At 41.2% G+C, this 21,812-nt stretch overlaps 1 protein-coding gene across 1 annotated transcript in view; it reads left to right on the top strand.

Moving 5' to 3' along the window:
* Window positions 1-21,812, top strand: part of MEP1A (meprin A subunit alpha) — a 43,630-nt gene that overhangs the window by 13,282 nt on the left and 8,536 nt on the right. Inside the window, exons 7-10 of the mRNA XM_044291633.1 lie at window positions 12,730-12,905; window positions 13,603-13,824; window positions 14,782-14,931; window positions 16,797-17,012. Coding sequence (XP_044147568.1) covers window positions 12,730-12,905; window positions 13,603-13,824; window positions 14,782-14,931; window positions 16,797-17,012 — 764 coding nt within the window. The remainder of the gene's footprint in view (window positions 1-12,729; window positions 12,906-13,602; window positions 13,825-14,781; window positions 14,932-16,796; window positions 17,013-21,812) is intronic.

Consider the following 21,812-nt stretch of genomic DNA (forward strand, 5'->3'; position numbering starts at 1 on the left):
GGGGTTAGTGAGGAAAGTAGGGAGAGGACTGGGCAGAACTGCACACCGATGAAAAATAGAGCTGCTGGTAACAAGAACCTGTTACATACAAACACCAACCAAGGTAACCAAAAAATCCCAGATATTCACTTTACAGGTAACAGTATTTTAAAATGTATTTTCACAAATGCCAGAAGTCTAGCTAGAAAAATGGGGGAGCTGGAGGCTATGGTACTAGTAGAACACATAGATGTAGTTGGTGTGGCTGAGACATGGCGTGTGCCTGTCTGTATGTGGGGAGTAATCTGAAGACAAGTGTGAAAGAGGCAATTGTGGGTGAGGATAAGTGTTGAGCGCAAATATTCGCATAGCGAATATTAATCGCGAATATCGCAACTTCGATAATTTGCAAATATTGCGAATATAGTGCTATATATTCGTTATATCGAATATTCGTAATTTTCTTCATCTGAACACATGATTCCTTCCTGCTTAAAATGCTTGTGGGCCAATGACGCAGGGAGGAATCAAGAGTTTAGATGGTAAAAAATGCAGAATATAAAAAAAACAACTAATATATAGCACTATATCGAATATATTAGTTTTTTTGAAAATTTCTTCATTGACGAATATTCTAAAAATATATAGCACTATATCACATATATTCATTTTATAGGATATATTTTTTTCCCCCCCAATTAGTACAGTTATTGCTCTTTCGGCAAACTCCTAATCGACAAGCGTCCCCATCACCATGGGAACACCTGGTGGTTAGAATATACCATCGGATCTGAGTTTTCACGATCTAACTCAGATCTGATGGTATATTCTAACCACCAGGCGTTCCCATGGTGATGGGGACGCTTAAAATTAGAATATACCGCCAGGGCGCTGTGATCTGTGCATTTAACCACTCAGGTGCGGGTTAATTGCGCTGATCACAGCGCCCTGTGCGCCCTACCCCCCCACCTCCCCAGTATTAAAATAATTGGTGGCCAGTGCGCCCCTCCCCTCCCCAGTATTAAAATAATTGGTGGCCAGTGCGCCCTAACCCCCCCTCCCCCCCAGTATTAAAATGATTGGTGGCAGTGGCCATAGGGTCCCCCTCCCCCCCATCATTGGTGGCAGCAGGCAGTTTCACTCAGCAGCATTTACTTACCTGCGGGGCTCTCCTCCTTCTGAGAACTCACAGGTCTATGCGCCGCATATGCCTTCAGCAATGCGCCGCATAGACCTGTGAGTTCTCAGAAGGAGGAGAGCCCCGCAGGTAAGTAAATGCTGCTGAGTGATTAACTAACCATGGCAGCCAGGACTTTAGTAGTGTCCTGGCTGCCATGGTAACCGATCGAAGCCCGGCCATTACGCTGGGACTCGATCTGAACTGTCTGCTGCCACCAATGATGGGGGGGGGGACCCTGTGGCCACTGCCACCAATGATTTTAATACTGGGGGGAAGGGGGGGTTAGGGCGCACTGGCCACAAATTATTTTAATACTGGGGAGGGGGAGTTAGGGCGCACTGGCCACCAATTATTTTAATACTGGGGAGGTGGGGGGGAGGGCGCACAGGGCGCTGTGATCTGCGCAATTAACCCGCACCTGAGGGGTTAATTGCGCGGATCACAGCACCCTGGCGGTATATTCTAACTTCAAGCGTCCCCATCACCATGGGAACGCCTGGTGGTTAGAATATACCATCGGATCTGAGTTAGATAGTGAAAACTCAGATCCGATGGTATATTCTAGCCACCAGGCGTTCCCATGGTGACGGGGACACTTGTTGGGAAGGAGTATGCCGAAGGGCAATAACTACTAATTGGGGGGAAAAAAATGAATATTCTAAAAAACAAATATATGTGATATAGTGCTATATATTTGTTTTTTAGAATATTCGTCATATTGTAAGACAAGAATATTTTGCAACATAGTGAATATTCGTAAATTACACAAAATCCCAATACGCGATTAATTAAATCGCATATTATTCGCGATAAATAGCATAATGACGAATATTCGACTTCAACGAATATAAGACGAATATTCAATTGAATATTCGGGAAATATCGCAAAATCAAATATGGCACCTCCCGCTCATCACTAGTGAGGATGTGGAAACCTTATGGGTGGAATTTCAAAGGGATATAAACACTGAAAAAATAATAATTGGTGTAATCTATAGACCCCTTAACATCGCAGAGGAGATAGAAACACAACTGTATAACCAAATAGAGCACAGGCTGGTACAGTGGTTATAATGGGAGATTTTAACTTCCCAGATATTGACTGGCGTCATGTCTCTGCCTCAACCGCAAAGGGGAAAAGATTCCTCAACTTGCTGCAGGACCACTTTATGGGCCAGTTTGTAGACGCTCCCACTAGGGGCAATGCTCTGTTGGATCTAGTGATTTCTAATGATGCAGAATGACAGAATGACGTGATGACATAGGGAGGAGCTACGTCGCGCCTCCCCCTCTCCTCCTACATCGCTATAGTGAATAGCGCGTCCGCATGGAACAGAGCCGCTCTGGATGATCGAAGTGCCGCCGTGCTGCCTGTTAATTTGGTGCTCCCTGGACCTAGGAGGGTGCGGGCTCCCACTGGCTCTCTTTGTCCCCTTCACTTACTATAGACAGGATCGGAAGTCTGACTCTTTCGTCCATATCTACCTCCTCCTGACTCAACGCTTCCTCCTGCCTCCTGGTTTCACTCCTGATAGCATCGGAAAGTTTGGCTGTCTGAGCTTGTCACTTTTATCTATTTTCATCTCCCTCAATGCCACCTCCTGGGTCCTGACTTTATGAAAAAGTCATCTTTCACCTCTATGAATAAGTTACCCTTCTTATGAACTTTGAATGTGTCTCCCTGACCCCTCGGCCGTTTATTTGACATATATTTGTGAATAAGTGCTTATAGCCTGTACTGTTTGTGATACTCCTGATTCTGATATCAAATAAGCATTGGGTCTGAATCTTCTTAACCTGCTTGGAAAAATATTGGGAACTATTCGAATGGTTTATATTGAGGCTATTTTTTTGTCTTTTGGTTTTTCTTTTTGTGGTTTCTTTTTTTTTTCTTCTTTCTTTTTTTGCCTTTTTCTTCTTTCTTCCTCCTCCCTTGCTCCTCAACCTCATTTGGAGCATTGAAATATAACTGAACCAGAGGAAAAGAAGGGAGAAGAGAAGGGGAGAGAGAGAGAGGGAGGGGAAGGGAAACGATTATAAAGTAAGACCTCTATTTAGATTCAAGCCCCACAGGATTTTTATAATGGATAGGGATACTCATGAATTGGTCAAACAGGAGATGAGGCACTTTTGGGATAGTAATGAGAACACAACTGGAATCCAACTGGTATCTTTAAGGCCTTTATGAGCATTTAAGGCCTTTATGAGGGGAATTTTTGTTAGTAATATTTAAAATCTAAGAAAGGGATACAGTAAGAAAGAGGGGGAGTTAAAAGAAGCAGCTTTAGCTGCTAGTAATGAGTTCACCAGGAATAAAACATCAGGAAATAGGGAAACTATGCAGATTGTAAATCAGGCGTATGCCGATTTTCTCTTGGAAAAGTCCCAGCAGAGACTCTTTTTTGAGGGACAAATATATTTCTCTGAAGCAGGGAGACCAGGGAAACTCTTGGCGAGGGTGATCTCTAATAAAGAACAAAAAAAAAGAGATAGTATTCAGTCTTCTGAGGGTGTAATTATTAAAGAACAAGAGGGTATAAAGGGAACCTTTTTGAAGCATTTCGTTGCATTATACTGTATAACTATAAGGTTATATCAGATGAAGAGATGAATTCATATTTGACTCTATTTCTCTTCCAGTTCTTACTGATACTCAGAGGGAGTTTCTAGATTTGGATCTTTCTCTAGAGGAATTAGAGGCTGCACTGAAGGCATGTTCAGGGAATTCTTCCCCCGGGTCAGATGGACTTCCATATGAATCCTATCGTAAATATGGGGAGATTATCCTCCCTCATTTATTGAGGGTTGTTTTAGGATCATTTGAGGAGGATAGCCTTCCTCAAAGTCAATGACAGAGGCTGTAATAATATTTATATTGAAAAAAGACACGGACCCCCTAGATATAGGCCTATTTCTTTATTGAATATAGATATGAAGCTTCTCTCAAGAGTTCTGGCTACAAAGCTATCCACGGTTGTAGCAATTATACCCCCAGATCAAAATGGATTTATTCCTAATAAGGGTACTCACTATAATTTGCATCGTCTGTTTGTGAACATACAGTCTCTCGCTTCATTCTGTCTCTAGATGCCTCTAAGGCGTTTGACAGGGTGGAGTGGAGATTCCTTTGGAAGGTTTTGGGAAAGATGGAATTTGGTAATAGATTTATAGCTATGATTATTTATTATTATTAGCTATTGTATAAGTCCCCTATTGCAAGATTGACTATCAATGGGAGCTTGACGGAGAGCTTCTCTTTGAGGAGAGGTACCCGTCAGGGGTGTCCACTCTCTCCATTATTATTTGATATTCATAATGAGCCCCTCGCTGCTAGAATTAGGCAGGATTCTAGGATTGAGGGGTTTGGGGTACTGTCTGAATGTTTATACTGCTCTGATAAACAGTTTAATTTATTTATGGAAAAAACAAGCTAGAATCTATAATAGAGGAGATTCCAACTTATTTCCACAAATAAAACAAGAGCTTATGAGAGCTCATTATCTGCACTAAGTTGAAGACAAAAGGAAGACAGTTGTGTACAAAATATATATATATTTATTAAAAATAGTATCTCTACCCACAGTGACGCCACATGTTCATGTCCCTCACTTATATCTTCACGGACTGTGGGCTTTAGACAAGACTTTACATAAAGGCAGACCCCTCCACCTCTCCGGTTTTGACGATCCTTTCTAAACAGGCTGTAACCCTGTACATTAACTGCCCAGTCATAGCTATCATCCAGCCATGTCTCAGTTATTCCCACTATGTCATAGTTCTCCTCACACATCACTAATTCCAGCCCCCCAGTTTTATTAGTCAGGCTTCTGGCATTAGTATACATACATTTGAGAGGTTTATGTATATTTTTTACCCTACACCTTTCCTTCTGAACTGTTCTAGTCCCTCCTTCCATTCCTCCCCCAGTCCCACTACCTTGCCCCCGGTCTCTATCTGCACTATCTTCCCCTCCTATAATGTAATTTTCCTCCCCCCCAGTCCCTAGTTTAAACACTCCTCCAACCTTCTAGCCACCTTCTTCCCCAACACAGCTGCCCCTTCCCCATTGAGGTGCAGCCCGTCCCTACGATAGAGCCTGTAGCCAATAGAGAAGTCGGCCCAGTTCTCCAGGAACCCAAATCCCTCCTTCCTACACCAGTTCTTAAGCCACTTGTTAATCTCCCTAATCTCCCGCTGCCTTTCTTGTGTGGCCCGTGGTACAGGTAGTATTTCGGAAAATACTACCTTTGAGGTCCTTGCCCTCAGCTTTTGACCTAAATCCCTGAAATAGTTTTTAAGGACTCTCCACCTACCCCTAACTTTGTCATTGGTTCCGATATGGACCATGACCGCTGGATCTTCTCCAGCCCCTCCCAGTAATCTGTCAACCCAATCCGCGATGTGTCGAACTCTAGCGCCAGGAAGACAGCACACTGTTCGGCGATCACGGTCTTTGTGACACATTTTCCTATCTGTTCCCCTAATAATGGAGTCTCCCACTACCAGCACCTGTCTGGCCTGCCCTGCTTTCCTGGTTCCCTGCTTACTGGAGCTGACATTCCCCTGACTGGCAGAGGAAGTGTCCCACTGCAGCAGTGCCGTCCTTGGACTGACATCCCCCTCATCTGCCATCTGGGGTGTGACAGATCAGGGCTAGCCTCCCTGGCACTCTTCCCTCTACCCTGCTTTCTAACTGTTACCCAGCTAGCTACCTCACTTTCCTCAGCCTCCTCTCTGTCACCCTCCCCCTCATCTACCCCAAAGAGTGCTTGCTCGGCGAGAAGCAAACTCTTTTGCAAATTGTCAATGCCTCAATGCCTCTCAGCAACTTGCCATTTAGAGACTCGATTTGCGATTCCAACGGGTAATTTGCTCACATCTTGAACAAAGATATACACCCTCGAACGGCTATTCCAGGACTGCATGCATCATGCAAGATGTGCACTGAACTGCGTTGTCAATTGTGCAACACATACTAAATGGGGATTACAACAGTAAAAAAGTAAAACAGTAAATATGATTTAGAATTAGACCCTGTCTGCTGTAGTTGAAGGACTACCTAGAATTAAGCCAACAACACACAAGGCAATTATATCCAACCTTAGTTTCCTGCTCCTTTTCTTAAACTCCTTTTTTTTAACTCCACTTACTAAGAAGCCCACTTAGTAGATCAAGCCTCAGGAAGAGCAAGCTCTAGAGAGTCTAGTGGTTCAATTTATAGCACCTGGTTGCCCAGGCCACTCCCCTTAATCAAGCAGAGAAAAAAATAATCTTCCCCTCCTATAGTATAATTTCCCTCCCCCCCAGTCCCTAGTTTAAACACTCCTCCAATACATTATTAGAGTCCTGGTCATTATCCAGAGTTCAACTGGATTATAAGGAATCTAGAAAGTTATTTATTAAGACGTGGCGCACTTTTAGAGATTGGTTAGGAATAAGGGGATCTATCCATTGTACGCCCCTTTGGTATAATTATTATTTACAGGAGTTGGATGTTCTAGCTGAAGATAAGTACTGGCAAAAAAAACTATATTCTGTATGTTGCACAAGTGGTGAGTAATGGATGTGACTCACTTGGGGCAGATTTTTTACACACGTGTTGGTTTTTGTATACAACTAACAGAATATTGGGAGGCAATAGACACACTTATTACCCAAAAATTAAAAATAGTGATTCCATTTATGGTGGAATGTTGGATTCTGGGTGATTTTCCCAAATTAATTGTGATAAGCATAAAATGACTCTTCTGATTAAAATACTTTTTCTGGCAAAACTTTTAATTACGCAAGGTTGGTTTTCATTAAATACTCCTAGTGTGTGTATTTGGGTAAATCTGGTCAATAAGATTAAGAGTTATGAAAAAATCTTATATAAACAGAGAAAAATTGAGGAGAAATGGAAAAAGATATGGGGGATTTTGAAGCCTTAGCTTTTTTTTTCGCTTTCACCCCACCGTTATCTCTGCTCCGTCCTAGTGGGTGGAGGGGATAGTAGATGCATCGCAAGAAAGGGGGAGGGATGGGGGAGAAGCTTTGGGGTAAAAATTAGAAATTTAATAATTAAGTGTTCTTGCATGACAAGACCACTTACTGTTATCTTACATATATATTTTTATTATAGCCAAATTTACCACCCTAACTCCTCCCACAGTTTTTACACTACATAGACAGTAATATACCGAAATGTGCGGATTGTTCCCGATTGGTGTGCTATTACGTTTCGCCGAATGGTTCGCGAAATATCAGCGTTTTTGTGGCAAAATTGGTCCTATAGGAATGAATAGCAGAATGTTCAAAGCTAGAGTGGGAGCTGACAAAAGCTAGAGTGTGAGCTGAAAAATCAGGACATGATTTCTAAACTGCCACCACTCCCTCATTTTCAAGCCCACCTACACAAATCTTATATCAAAACGTTCAAATGTAGGTCTGGGTCTTGTGATTCTTACAATATAAAGCTCTTCGCTGTAGGATTTATAATTTTTAAACTAGAACCATTTGAAGATGGCAACCACCAGTGAAGTGACCTCTCTTTACTGCTGGGACTGGGGTGTGCTTTCTATTGCTGTGTCTGTACAGAAGTCTGAGGGGCTCTTGTCTCTATATGAACAGAGGTGGGCTGGGATGTCATGTGACTACTCCTCTGAAGATGCTTGCTGCAATGCATGCTGGGATATTTACTTTCACTTTACAGCTGCTCCGCCCACACAGCCTGTTTGAGGAAGCTCCTCAGGGCAACATATCATGGTGAACAGATTAGAAAAAATTACATATAGCCAGCACATTTAGCATGATAGAAATACTTCATAGTTTGGGCTATTGTCTGGGGCATTTTGGATTTTTGATACTTAGGGTGGCCAACCCCTTTAAAACTTTGGAAATACGTTTTATACAGTAGAGAGTATTTAAGGTGTTTCAACTAGCTACAATTACAAAAAGAAATTAGAGCTGTGTGAATATCATGCCATCTAAAGGAAAGAGATCTAAAGCTGCAAAGATACGCTGGACTAAACTGGACCTTTCATACCCACGCTTTCGGGATCCGGAGCCTTACAGCAGCATAGTGGAAATGGAGGTTTGTGACATTCGGGATCCAGAGCCCCACAGCATCATAGTGGAAATAGAGGTTTGTGACATTCGGGGTCCGGAGCCCCCACAGGAGCATAGTGGAAATGGAGGTTTGTGACAGTGAATGTGCCCAAGAGGTACATAGTGAACCTGTGGTGTCATTCCCATGTTCAACACAGTGTCAAGTTCAAGAGCACAGTCCCATAGGAATGAATAGTGGAATGTTCAAAACTAGAGTAGGAGCTGACAAAAGCTAGAGTGGGAGCTAAAAAATCAGGACATGATTTCTAAACTGCCACCACTCCCTCATTTTCAAGCCCACCTACACAAATCCTATATCAAAACGTTAATCTATCCCTGCTGCCACTAAAAATGACTAAGCCATAGTCCTAATAGTTTTCACAATATAACCATTTGTTTGCAACTCACGCCGCCCATTGACATTCATTGAAACTCCACTCTAGCCATCTCAAATTTGAAGGGCAATTTCTAAACTGCGACTGTGCCTTCATTTTTTATATTTCAGAGACATACTATGCATCAAAATGTAGGTCTGGGTCTTGTGATTCTCACAATATAAAGCTCTTCGCTGTCGGATTTTTAAACTACAACCGTTTGAAGATGGCAACCGCCAGTGAAGTGAGCAAGTTGGAGCAGTTTGTTTTTAACCGCTCTTCTCTGCCCTTGCTGTAGAGTGAGTTGCCATAGGAACCCAGGTGCGTGAGCAGCCAGCATAGTGACAAAAGCTAGAGTGTGAGCTGAAAAATCAGGACATGATTACTAAACTGCTACCACTCCCTCATTTTCAAGCCCACCTACACAAAGTGGCTGCTAATGTTTTTATAAATGTATGTTTTAATGTATCCGTGAAGCATTTAATAAATAAAAGTTGAAATGCATTTCTCACTCTATCACGCTTGCCATGTGCACTTTTTAAATTTGATCAATCAATTGGTTAGTGTAATGTTTACTATCTTTACTCACTCCAAACACTCCCCACAGTTACTCTGCCCACTCCATAAAGTTACTCTGCCCAGTCCAACCTTTCCAAAGTTACTCCAGCCACTCCAACCACACAACAGTTACTCAAGCCACTCCACCCAGTTACTCCGCCTACTCCACATGAGTGGCAGGTCCCATATTCGATTTTGAGAATATGTGGTAGAATATTTGTCACATATTTGAGAATATTCGAGATTATTTTGCGATTGCGAAAAAATCTGCAATGTAAGAATCGCGTAATGCGAAGTGGGTCAAAAACGAATATATAACACTATAGAATATAGTGCTATATATTAGTTTTTTTTAGAATATTCGTAATTGTTTTCCATCTGAAGTCAACAGTCATTGTCCCACAAGCAATTTAAGCAGGGAGGAATTATGACTTCAGATGGGGAAAAAATGACGAATATTCAAAAAAAATTATATATAGCACTATTTTGAATATAGTGCTATATATTCGTTTTTTTGAATATTCGTCAATGGCGAATATTCTAAAAAACATATATATAGCACTATAGAATATAGTGCAAAATATTTGTTTTTAGAATATTCGTCATTTTTTCAATCAGAAAACATGATTGCTTCTTGCTTGTGGGCCAATTAGTCATTGGCCCACAAGCAACTTAATCAAGAGGGAATCATGACTTAAGAAGGAAAAAAAATGATGAATATTCTAAAAAACGAATATGACTCATTGGCCCACAAGCAAGATTATTTCAGATGCTAAAAAATGACGAATATTCAATATAGCTAATATATAGAATTATATTTGAAATATTCGCGAATTCTCAAAGTTGCGATACTCGAAATAAATATTCGTAATTCGAATCATCGTGCTCAACACTATCCAGTTGTAGACTACCGGTGGAGGCAAGAACACTTCACACAATTTCCCCAGAAATTTTAGCTTTTCTAGTGTTGAAGATAAGATGCTTAGAAAATAATTTTGTAATTTTCTCTGCCAATAAATAAATTATATTTAATGATGCAGAGCTTGTTGGAAATGTTACTGCTTGAGAAACACTAGGTAATAGTGACCACAATATACTTTTAAAAAGGCCAATTTTCCTGGGTTGAGGGCAGCATTTCAGGGCATAGACTGGGAGCACCTACTGTCACATAATAATACTAAGGATAAATGGGACAGCTTTAAATCCATATTAAGTAATTGCACTAAAAAGTTTATTCCTTTAGGTAACAAATATAAATGGCTAAAATTAAACCCCCAATAACTTACAGCTACTGTAAAAAGGGCAATAATAGACAAAAAAAAAAAAAAGAGCATTTAAAAAAATATAAATCTGAGGGGCACAGTGTTGGGTCCTCTATTATTTAATTAATTTATTACGGATATCTAGGATGGGAATAATAGCACCATTTCTATATTTGCAGATGACACTAAGCTGTGTAGTACTGGAAGATTCCATAAACTACAAGCTGACTTGAACACTCTGAGTGATTGGGCATCAACTTGGCAAATGAGGTTCAATGTGGATAAATGTAAAATTATGCATCTTGGTAGTAACAATCTCTGTGCTTCATATGTCTAAGGGTACTTTCACACTAGCGTTTTTCTTTTCCGGTATTGAGTTCCGTCCAAGGGGCTCAATACCGGAAAAAAAATGATCAGTTTTATCCTAATGCAATCTGAATGGAGAGCAACCCGTTCAGTATGCATCAGTTCAGTCCCTCTTAGGTTTTTTGGCCGGAGAAAATACTGCAGCATGCTGCATTCTTTTCTCCGGACAAAAATCCTGAACACTTGCCGGAATGCCGGATCCGGCATTAATTCGGCATGCACAGACGTTTAAAAACGAGGAAAAAAAATCCGCCTCACAAATGCATCCATTTGCATCCGGATTTGCGGCGGAACTGCCTGCCGGAATCCTCTGCCGCAAGTGTGAAAGTAGCCTTAGGTGATGTAACACTGGGAGAGTCACTTATAGAGAAGGATTTGGGTGTCCTTGTAGATGGTAGATTAAATAACAGCATACAATGTCAATCAGCTGCTTCTAAGGCCAGCAGGATATTGTCATGCATTAAACGGGGCATGGACTCGCGGGACAGGGAGGTAATACTACCACTTTACAAAGCGTTGTGGAAAGAGTACAGAGGAGAGCGACTAAACTGATAAGGGGCATGGAGGGTCTTAGATATGAAGAAAGATTAAAATAATTAAATATATTTAGTCTTGAGAAGAGACGTCTAAGGGGGGACATGATAAACCTATACAAATATATAAATGGGCTGTACAAAAAATACTGTGAAAAACTGTTCCATATAAAATGCCCTCAAAAGACAAGGGGGCACTGCCTCCGACTGGAGAAGAAAAAGTTCAGTCTCCAGAATCGTCAAAGCTTCTTTACCGTAAGAACTGAGAATCTGTGGAATAGACTTCCTCAGGACGTGGTCACAGCAGGAACAGTGGACAGTTTTAAAAAGGGTTTAGATGAATTCTTGGAAGTAAATGACATTAATGCTTATGAAAATGTGTCTCACTTCCTTCTGAGATTCGCATCACCACCTAACCCTTGTTTGAACTTGATTGTTTTTTTTCAACCGTATTAACTATGTAACTATGTAGAGATCAGTCCTTTTTCAGGACCCCCCAAGAAAATGCAGTTTCAGCAAATGAAAGTTATTCTTTGTATAATAAAATTATCCAGTTTTCTGATATAATATGTGTATTACTGTATTTTTTGCTTTATAAGACACACCTATGTTTTAGAGGAAAAACAGAAAAAATGTAATTTTCATCAAACCAGTCTTTATCAAACCTCAAATTAGACCCCCAATCTTTATCAGATCCTCAGATCAGACCTCCATATCAGACCTTAGATCAGATCCCCATATAAGTCTCCCATACACGAATGACTGGTAAAGCTGTTTTTTAAACAGTGGCACCTGTCCAAAGTTTTTGAACTTCATGGAGCTGAGTGGTGTTATTCCGGGAAGAAGGCAGTCTTGTTTTTCTAATCTTGTACAGAACCTTTATATTTCCATCTGTGATTTCCAATAAACATCTATCATACATCTAGGGATAGGATACCATACTCCGCTTCTGATGACTTTTTTGGAGATTGAAGGTTTGGCCAATGAACCCTTTTATGATATCTACTAGGGATTTTTACAAGAAACTAATTAATATGGCAAGACGACAGAGAACAGTCAAACCTCCATGTCCCTTCTTCTCAGGACAGGTTCAGTCTAAGCACATGAAGCTATACAAGGTTTAACCGTTCTTGGCTCCGATTGTAAAGTTATACTTTGGCCCACCAATTACATCACATACTGTACGTCTCTGTATCTCCTTACTACCCCGTATAGTACCACTGTTCTCTGATGTGGCAGAGGAACCTAGGGACCACCCAACATAGGGACCCTGTTGCTTTCATGATGTCTGCAAGCTTCTTTGTAGAACAGTAGCCAAAATGGAACATATCATGATCCAACTTACTATGTTTATACAGTAGGTTCATAGTATACTTTTTTTTATCTTAAAGGTGCTGGTCCTATGTTGGAGACTTCCGTACTGGTCAGAACCTTTCCATAGATAGTGGCTGTGACCATAAAGCCATTGTAGAGCACGAGGTTCTTCATGCCCTGGGATTTTATCACGAGCAGTCAAGAAGTGACCGGGATGACTATGTAGAAATCTGGTGGAATCAAATCACTGAAGGTCAGTTCATGTTCATGTCAATTAGCTTACGCTTTTCTCTCCAGGGCACACATTTTTTTTTGCTGGTTTGCAGGTGATTGAGGTCACATATGGTCTACAAGTTAGGAAGGCCACAATCTGTGATCACAAAGACCTTCTATCCATTGTAGATTGTATTGTTTAATGCACAGTGTTATGGTATATTATGCTGGAATATTTATATTGTATTATAATGAACTCCATTTTGCTGCAGAACATCATTATACAAACCTCAGCTTCTGCAGAACCTCATTATACACACCTCATCTGCTGCAGAACCTCATAATACGCATGCCAACTACTGCAGAACATTATAATACACACAACTGCTACAGAACATTATACACACCTCAGCTGCTGCAGAACCTCATAACACACACCTCAACTGGTGCAGAACCTCATAATACACACTTCGGCTGCTGCAGAACCTCATAATACACACCTCAGCTGCTGCAGAACCTCATAATACACACCTCACACACCTCTGCCAGAAGAACCTGCCTGATAGTTTTAACACTAGTGTGAAACTAACCTAATACATAACTTAAAAAGTCTGTGGCCATATAAAATGCTGGAGACAGACTATATAATATGGGTAACTTAAATCCACGGTGACATTATGCCAGTAATATACAGTTATATATGTGCAAATATTCATGTTGTATGCTTTTTTTTTTAGGCATGGCACACAACTTCAATACATATGATGACAAATTTATAACAGATCTGAACACTCCATATGACTATGAATCTGTCATGCACTATGGTCCCTACTCCTTCAATAAGGACCCCAATATCCCAACCATCACTGCCAAGATCCCTGCATTTAATGACATCATTGGACAACGTCTTGACTTTTCTCTCATAGACCTGGAACGTCTAAACAGGATGTACAACTGCAGTATGTATGACCAGTATCCATATTCTCACTTACATAGAACCCATGTTTTTTTCTTGAATGTATAGGCTATACACCGAGGGTTGATGTATAGGAGAGCCAAAAGGAGCATTTTCCCCCTGGCAGTTATTATCTACTTCACCATTCCACATGCAGACCATGAGTTGATAAGGCAAATAGAGGGCCATCACTGGACCCCATCTGAAGATGGGTGACAAATCTTAGTTCCCCTCCATGGTCAGCCAAATTTTTTTGGTTGCCATTGTTTCTTATATGGGGTTCCTATTGTCGAGTTGCTCTAGTTCCTCCATTGATAGTGATGAGGGCTACCTAAGATAGTTACCATAACCATACCACTAGTAATCCGCTTCTGTCTTACCAAAACACTCAACTGAATTGGGTACAGAGAAGGGTTGTAGGACTTTTGGACAGCACTGTTCTCAATTGTTGATACCATTGGTTATGTAATTACATACAAAGATGTGTCCACCCTTATCTCTTTATGTGAATTGGGTTTAGGACTCCAGTTTCTCACAGTACAAGTTCAATACAATATCACAACATGCTAGCAAAACCCTTGGAAGGCTGCAATTCAAGACACTACGAGTAGGCCACGTGTAGATGCATATAGACATCTCGTGACACAGTATAGTGAAATCATGTTTTTTGCTAAGTTGGTTATCTTGCCAATTTATCTTGGGATATCTCCATAGTTGATATGCATCATATCATATTCATATATTTGTACATTATAAGCCATCTTGTTTTCCAAACTGCTTAACTCCAAGTGCTTGTAACAGTTAACCTGGAAGAACTAGATTTCCCTTTCTCCTCCTTTAGTGGTAGCAAATCACACCAAAATTTTCCTTTGGAGACTGACTTTTAGGTCAGCGGTTCTAAGATTTAATCCACTTTCCTGTGTATTATATGTTTTAAACTAATTTCAATGTTTCTTTATAGCCACGCCGCTCATTCTCCTGGATCAATGCTCCTTTGAGTTCATCAACATTTGTGGAATGGTCCAGTCGACTACCGATGATGCAGACTGGATCCACGAGTTGGGTTCTTCAGGTTCATCTAGTGATCACACCTTAGTGGGACGATGCAGAGGTAAGATATCTAAACAGCTAAATCTTACACAACCCAATAAGAAGTTAACCTTCGTGCAAATGCCATGTGTTCTGAATTATCAGCAGGTAGGACATTCATTGCTCATGTCAAGGGTCAATTACCCTGTTTACAGCTCAGAGATAATTAAGAGAAGCATGTAGAACATGTATCTTTACCAGTTGCGCTTTGTTGTGCTGACATGTGGACTATGGACTGAACTGTAAAATATTGAAAACAAGCACAAAAATGTCAATGGCATTTGAAGGGAATGTTGTATGGTAGACCATGTAATAAAAAGTAGCATTGAGTTCAGCAGAATGAGAGCTGCTCTGTGCAGCAGCTCTCCTCTCTTGATAATAAAGAAAGGGGGTGGTCGTTTATCATTTAAGGTTGTTTTTGGGTCAGTTCAAAGTCTGATTTTGCTTTGTGTGCCTACACCAAATTTATGAACTGGTGCATCTTAATAATATACATATGTGATGTGAATGGTTTACACCTTTAGGTGTAAAAGTAGAACGGGGCTTGCCTGGCTTGGTTTGCGACCTTTGCAAAAGTCGCACATAGTAAATGAGCTATAATCCAGGTCTAATCTCACTTTTCGCTCTTAAACATAGACCACTGTGAAAAGTGATAGGAGTATGATAAATGATTATAGTGGCTCTCCCGCTTTGGCTTCTAGATTTAGGTGCACTGTTATCAGACTGCCCCTCAGTCTGTATATGTGGAAAAATTTGAATGTAGATTAACAGGCACTCAATCACCAGGAAATGTATCAAGAACAGATATTCATGCTGTATAATCAGCACCTTGATATGCCACACCTGTGAGGTGGGATGGATTATCTCGGCAAAGGAGAAGTGCTCACTAACACAGATTTAGACAGATTTGTGAACAATATTTAAGAGTAATGGGTCTTTTGTGTATGTAGAAAATGTTTAAGATCTTTGAGTTCAGCTCATGCAAAATGGGAGCAGAACCGAAAGTGTTGTGTTTATATTTTTGGTCAGTGTATATATACATATATATATATATATATATGTAATGTGTGTGTTTAGGGGATATATATCTGATTGGTCCAGGTTCAACCATTGGGACCTCTATTGATCAAGAGAACGGGCATTCCGTGTCTCCGCATGAATGTTGAGCATAGAGAGTAAATGAACTGGCAGTGTGCATGCTTGACCTGCCGTTCCTTTTGTACAGGGACTTGGGACTCCTCTTCCCATTGTTCCTTGATGATCCTGTACGCATCTGTAAATTTGGATCAGTGCATCATTAACTGGGCACCTCGGTGACCCCTGCTGTTCAGAGGATGAAGAGGATGTGACCCATTTATCTGGTGGCTATGCCTGGTACTCTTGCTCACACTCATGCACTTACAAAGTAACTTAGTTTGTAAGGCTGAAAAAAAGATATCCATCCAGTTAAGCCTATTACCTGCAAAGTTGATCCAGAGGAAGGCCAAAAAAAACAACACATGAGGTAGAAGACAATTTTCTCTATTTAAAGGGAAAGAACTTCCTTCCCGACTTTAATCAGACAATTAGAACTACTCCCTGGATCAACGACCTTTCTTCATATTCTAATGGCTGGAACCTGTTATATTGGGTGAACTGTAATACCAGACAAAACCACACTGGAGTGTTGTGGCCCATTATTTTGCTGATTGATTGGGGTCCATTGGGTCTGAACCCTACATAGGTGACCTATCTTAGGTATAGACAATCAATTAATAACCCTTTAAAAGCGGTAGTGCAAATTAATAATAGTCATAAAAAGACCAATAAATCAATAGCAAATATTTTCTTCTCAGATGTTTTTTTATATTATGCACTGAAATATATTTGTTTTAAATTATTTTACAGATTCAGGCTATTTTATGCATTTTAATACCTCCACTGGAACCGCCGGCCGCACCGCTGTCCTAGAGTCCCGCATTCTGTATCCTAAACGGACTGAGCAGTGTCTGGAATTTTTTTACAAGATAGATGGAAGCGCCCAGGATAGAATGACCATCTGGCTCCGTCTAGATGATGGCACTGGAGAAGTTAGGAGGCTGAAGAAAATCCACACCATTCATGGTATAGTAATTTAATTTTATGGAAAATTTGAGTAGACTTGGTCCTAGGGTGGAAGGCAGGAAATTTGATTTTGAATTAACTTTGATGCAGTAGTAAGAAGGAGGAGGAGCATGGGAGTCAACGCAGGAAATAACGTGCGCTGCTCCCTCCCTGTCCTCGGTTCAATGCTGGAGTGTGTTTGGGGCGCAGAGAAATGCGCACCAAGGAGAAATTCGGCTTGTAAGGCATTCTCGATGGGGCTGTGAACAACTCTCCCATTTCTCTTACCTATCGGTCTCCTTGTTCTCCTCCTCCCCCGGTGACCATGTGAGTGGTGCTAGTTGTGGTGTGGTGGAGCGGTGGAGGAGAGCGATTGTGGAAAGTGGCATGTGAAGTTCTGGCATGACCAGACAAAGTGGAGGCGGCCTGGAAGAGGTGTCGTGGATCGGAGAAGGAGGAGAGACACATGCATCCCCGGCAAGGTGTTTGCAGAACCCTCCTGTGACTTCCTCTGAATACTGTCTCAAGAGGAAGCAGTGCAGTGTAGCGTAAAGACACGTGGGTCCCTGGCAAGGTGTTTGCAGACTCCATTTGTCATTGCCTCTGAAAACCGCTTTAAGGACAGTCGCCTGAGAGCCGTGGCTAGATCCAGAGAAGTACTGGGCAGGGTGATAATGTATCACTGCGGATGGTGGGCTAAGTTGATAAATGCTATATGTGGAGATCTTACAGCCTAAACCCTGGTCCTAGTTCCCAAAATATCTGCCCATATGCCCCCTGGTGCAGGACAGTGTAATATTTAAGGGGCAGTAGCTTCCTAGAAGCTCAAAGTTGGGGAAATATCCTGTGCATGGAGCGTAGACATAGTCTCCCCTTTGTTGTTCGCTGTATAATCAACAGATCCTTAATGTACTCCATGTACTCCATAATATGTATCCAGCCAAGTGGAGGGTGGAGACACGTGGAAAACTTTTTGGGAAGTCTTTGTACTGAACTTCGATAAGAGATCTCCTCTATGGGCTAATATAATCCATAAAAATGATAAAATAAAAGTGAACGAAGTATTAACGGGTAAGGAGGGGCGATATGTAAAAATAGACAGCATATTGGAAGGTAAACCCTGGATAATTGCCAGCATTTATATCTCTCCCCATTTACTATGGAAGTATTGATTAAAATTCACGAGTTTTCAATAAGTAGAAGTAATAGAGCACTTTTAGTTGTTAGGGACTTTAATATTGTTATGGATGAAAGTAAAGATAGATGCAGAATGGGAGGGAATAAGGTGTTGCACGTTAAATCTAAATTGAAAAATATCATAGAAGAATTAGAATGGGTGGATTGTTTGGAGATTGTAAAACCCTAGAGCAAAACGATTTTCATGTTTTTCTAAAACTCACAAAGTGTTATCATAAATTGATATAGCGATGGTAAATAAGAAAGCGATGTACGAGATTGACAGAGCTAAATACACACAAAGAGGTGTGTCAGATCACTGTTCATTAATGGGGAATATAAAGGAAGAAGAGATGGGAAGGGGGGTACGGTTTAAAATGACGATAGGGTGGATAGATAAAAGAGAGAGACACAAGAGGAAATATTAAAGGAAATTAGGGAATGCTTCAGAGTGAATGAAGGATCAGCAGATGAAAAGATAATTTGGGAAGCCGGCAAAGCCTATATAAGGGGGATCCTTATGAAACATTCTTCCATATATATATATATATACACTCACCTAAAGAATTATTAGGAACACCTGTTCTATTTCTCATTAATGCGATTATCTAGTCAACCAATCACATGGCAGTTGCTTCAATGCATGTAGGGTTGTGGTCCTGGTCAAGACAATCTCCTGAACTCCAAACTGAATGTCAGAATGGGAAAGAAAGGTGGGCTACAACAGCAGAAGACCCCACCGGGTACCACTCATCTCCACTAGAAATAGGAAAAAGAGGCTACAATTTGCACGAGCTCACCAAAATTGGACTGTTGAAGACTGGAAAAATGTTGCCTGGTCTGATGAGTCTCGATTTCTGTTGAGACATTCAGTCCGAATTTGGCGTAAACAAAATGAGAACATGTATCCGTCATGCCTTGTTACCACTGTGCAGGCTGGTGGTGGTGGTGCAATGGTGTGGGGGATGTTTTCTGGGCACACTTTAGGCCCCTTAGTGCCAATTGGCCATCGTTTAAATGCCACGGGCTACCTGAGCATTGTTTCTGACCATGTCCATCTCTTCATGACCACCATGTACCCATCCTCTGATGGCTACTTCCAGCAGGATAATGCACAATGTCACAAAGCTCGAATCATTTCAAATTGGTTTCTGGAACATGACAATGAGTTCACTGTACTAAAATGGCCCCCACAGTCACCAGATCTCAACCCAACAGAGCATCTTTGGGATGTGGTGGAACGGGAGCTTCGTGTCCTGGATGTGCATCACTCAAATCTCCATCAACTGCAAGATGCTATCCTATCAATATGGGCCAACATTTCTAAAGAATGCTATCAGCACCTTGTTGAATCAATGCCACGTAAAATTAAGGCAGTTCTGAAGGCAAAAGGGGGTCCAACATCGGATTAGTATGGTGTTCCTAATAATTCTTTAGGTGAGTGTATATAAAAAAAGAGAAATAAACATCTGAGTGAGTTAGAAACAGAAGCTAGTAAATGTGAAAGGGAATATGTTGAGAACCCTATGGAATATAATTATCAGAAATGGCATGATGCACAGACTAGATATAAAAACAAGCTATATCTGATAGCTGAACAACAACAGCTTGATAATGTAGAGGGACAATTTATAATAGGTCATCTGCCGGGAAAGAGACTTTCCTCTATTATCTTGGCCAAGAAGGGTGTTAATTACATCTCTCACTTAGAGAATGGATATGGGCAAGTAATTACAGATCAAATGGGCAAGATGCATCTATTGAGAGAATACTTTGAGGGTATATATAACAGCAGATTAGTTGAGGGAATGGAAGAGATTAATCAGTTCCTGGATGCTATGGAAATTAAAAGTCTATCAGAAGAACAGAGAAAGGAACTGTCACAGCTGAGGATGGGGAAAACCCTCAGCCGTGCGATGCCAGGACGACAGTATTAGGGAGCAGGTCACCTCCTATCGCATCTCTAAACTGACCCTGACTCCTAACCATATGAGTCAACCCTGAAGGTGGGAGGACTAATACACCGGATGCCTTGGGGTCCCTGCTAGCCCTCAGGATTGCCCTGGAACAAGGAGCAGGGTAAGACGACCTGTTCTTCCTAGGCACGGAGGAACAGGAGTCTCACTAGCCAACCTGCAAAGGGAAGAGAACATAAACGGCCTATGGATATGGCAGGAGGATAAAAAGCACTTCCACACCTACCTGCCACAGACACACAGACTGGATCCCATGCAATACAGCAAGTGTCCACACCCAAACACCAGTGGACACAGCACACACACAAACACACAGGAACCCAGATCCATAGGCGCATAACATCACAAAGGAAAACATCAACAGAACATCGTGTATACAAATATAAAACAATAATTTTATGACCACAAGGGTGGCCCCCACTGGCAGATGGAAATACCAGGAGAGTGTCTCCAGCAAAGCATGGCTGAAGCACCCCTCTGAACTGCACTATGCACTGAGGCTTTATAGGCCCAAGTAGTCACACCCACATAGAGACACACCCAGTGTTCACACACACAGAAGGGAATTAACCCTTCCAACACCAGGGAAGGGAAGACAGCAACTTAAAGGGGAATACACACAAATAAACCCTGTGCACACCAGACAAGGAAAGTGCACACATACAAACCAAGTTGCCCAGTGCAACTGCATGCGGATTGCAGCAAGCTGCCTAGCAACAGCTCAGGCTGCTCTACTGCGACAATACCAAAATAACTTGTTGCCCACAGCAACCACAAGTGAGGCAGCACACTAGCGGCCCTCACCTGTGGTTGAATACCTAAATACAAACCGCAGGCAACAGCTTGCGGTTCAAGAGTCACGACCATGACCATGGCCCTGACAGGAACTGGATGCTGAAATTAGCGTGGAGGAAATTAACAGGTCCCTTAATAGTATAGTATAGTCAAGAATAAATCCCCGGGGCTAGATGGTATTCCCTTTGAAATATATGATATGTTTAGGGAAGTGTTATCCCCTAAGCTGCTTGATATGTGGAACGCTTCAAAGGAGAGCAGTATATTCCCAGATTCACTACGTGAAGCATTGATAACATTAATATTGAAGCCTGACAAAAAACCCAAGTTATTGAACTCTTATCATCCTATATCTCTTATAAATACCGATAATAAACTTCTATCGAGGGTTTTAGTGAACAGATTAAAAAGAGTTATAACAGCAATTATTCATGAAGGTCAAACAGGGTTCATGCCTGGGAAAAGTACATTAGATAATATTAGATGTTTTCTAAATATGCAGATAACAAGAACCATTAGTGACCAGAGATTAATTATCTCAATGGGTGCATCAAAAGCCTTCGATACAGTGGAATGGCCATTTATGTTAGCCACATTAAAAAAATGGGGTTTGGAGAAAATGTTATCTTTTGGATAAAACTTTAATATACCAAAATAAAGGCTAGTATTGTTGAAATAGAGTAAGGACAGATCCCATTGAAATTCAGAGAGGTGTCATTATCCCCTCTCCTGTTTCCTATCGTTATGGAACCGTTGGCCTCTTTGATTAGACAAGATAAGGCGATAGTGGGGGTTTAAATATGGAAATCATGAAGAAAAGATCTCAATGTATGCAGATGATTTGATGATGTTTTTTGATGTTTCTGGGAACTCA

Source organism: Bufo gargarizans, chromosome 4 (genome assembly GCF_014858855.1).
Source record: "Bufo gargarizans isolate SCDJY-AF-19 chromosome 4, ASM1485885v1, whole genome shotgun sequence".
Lineage (NCBI taxonomy): Eukaryota > Metazoa > Chordata > Amphibia > Anura > Bufonidae > Bufo > Bufo gargarizans.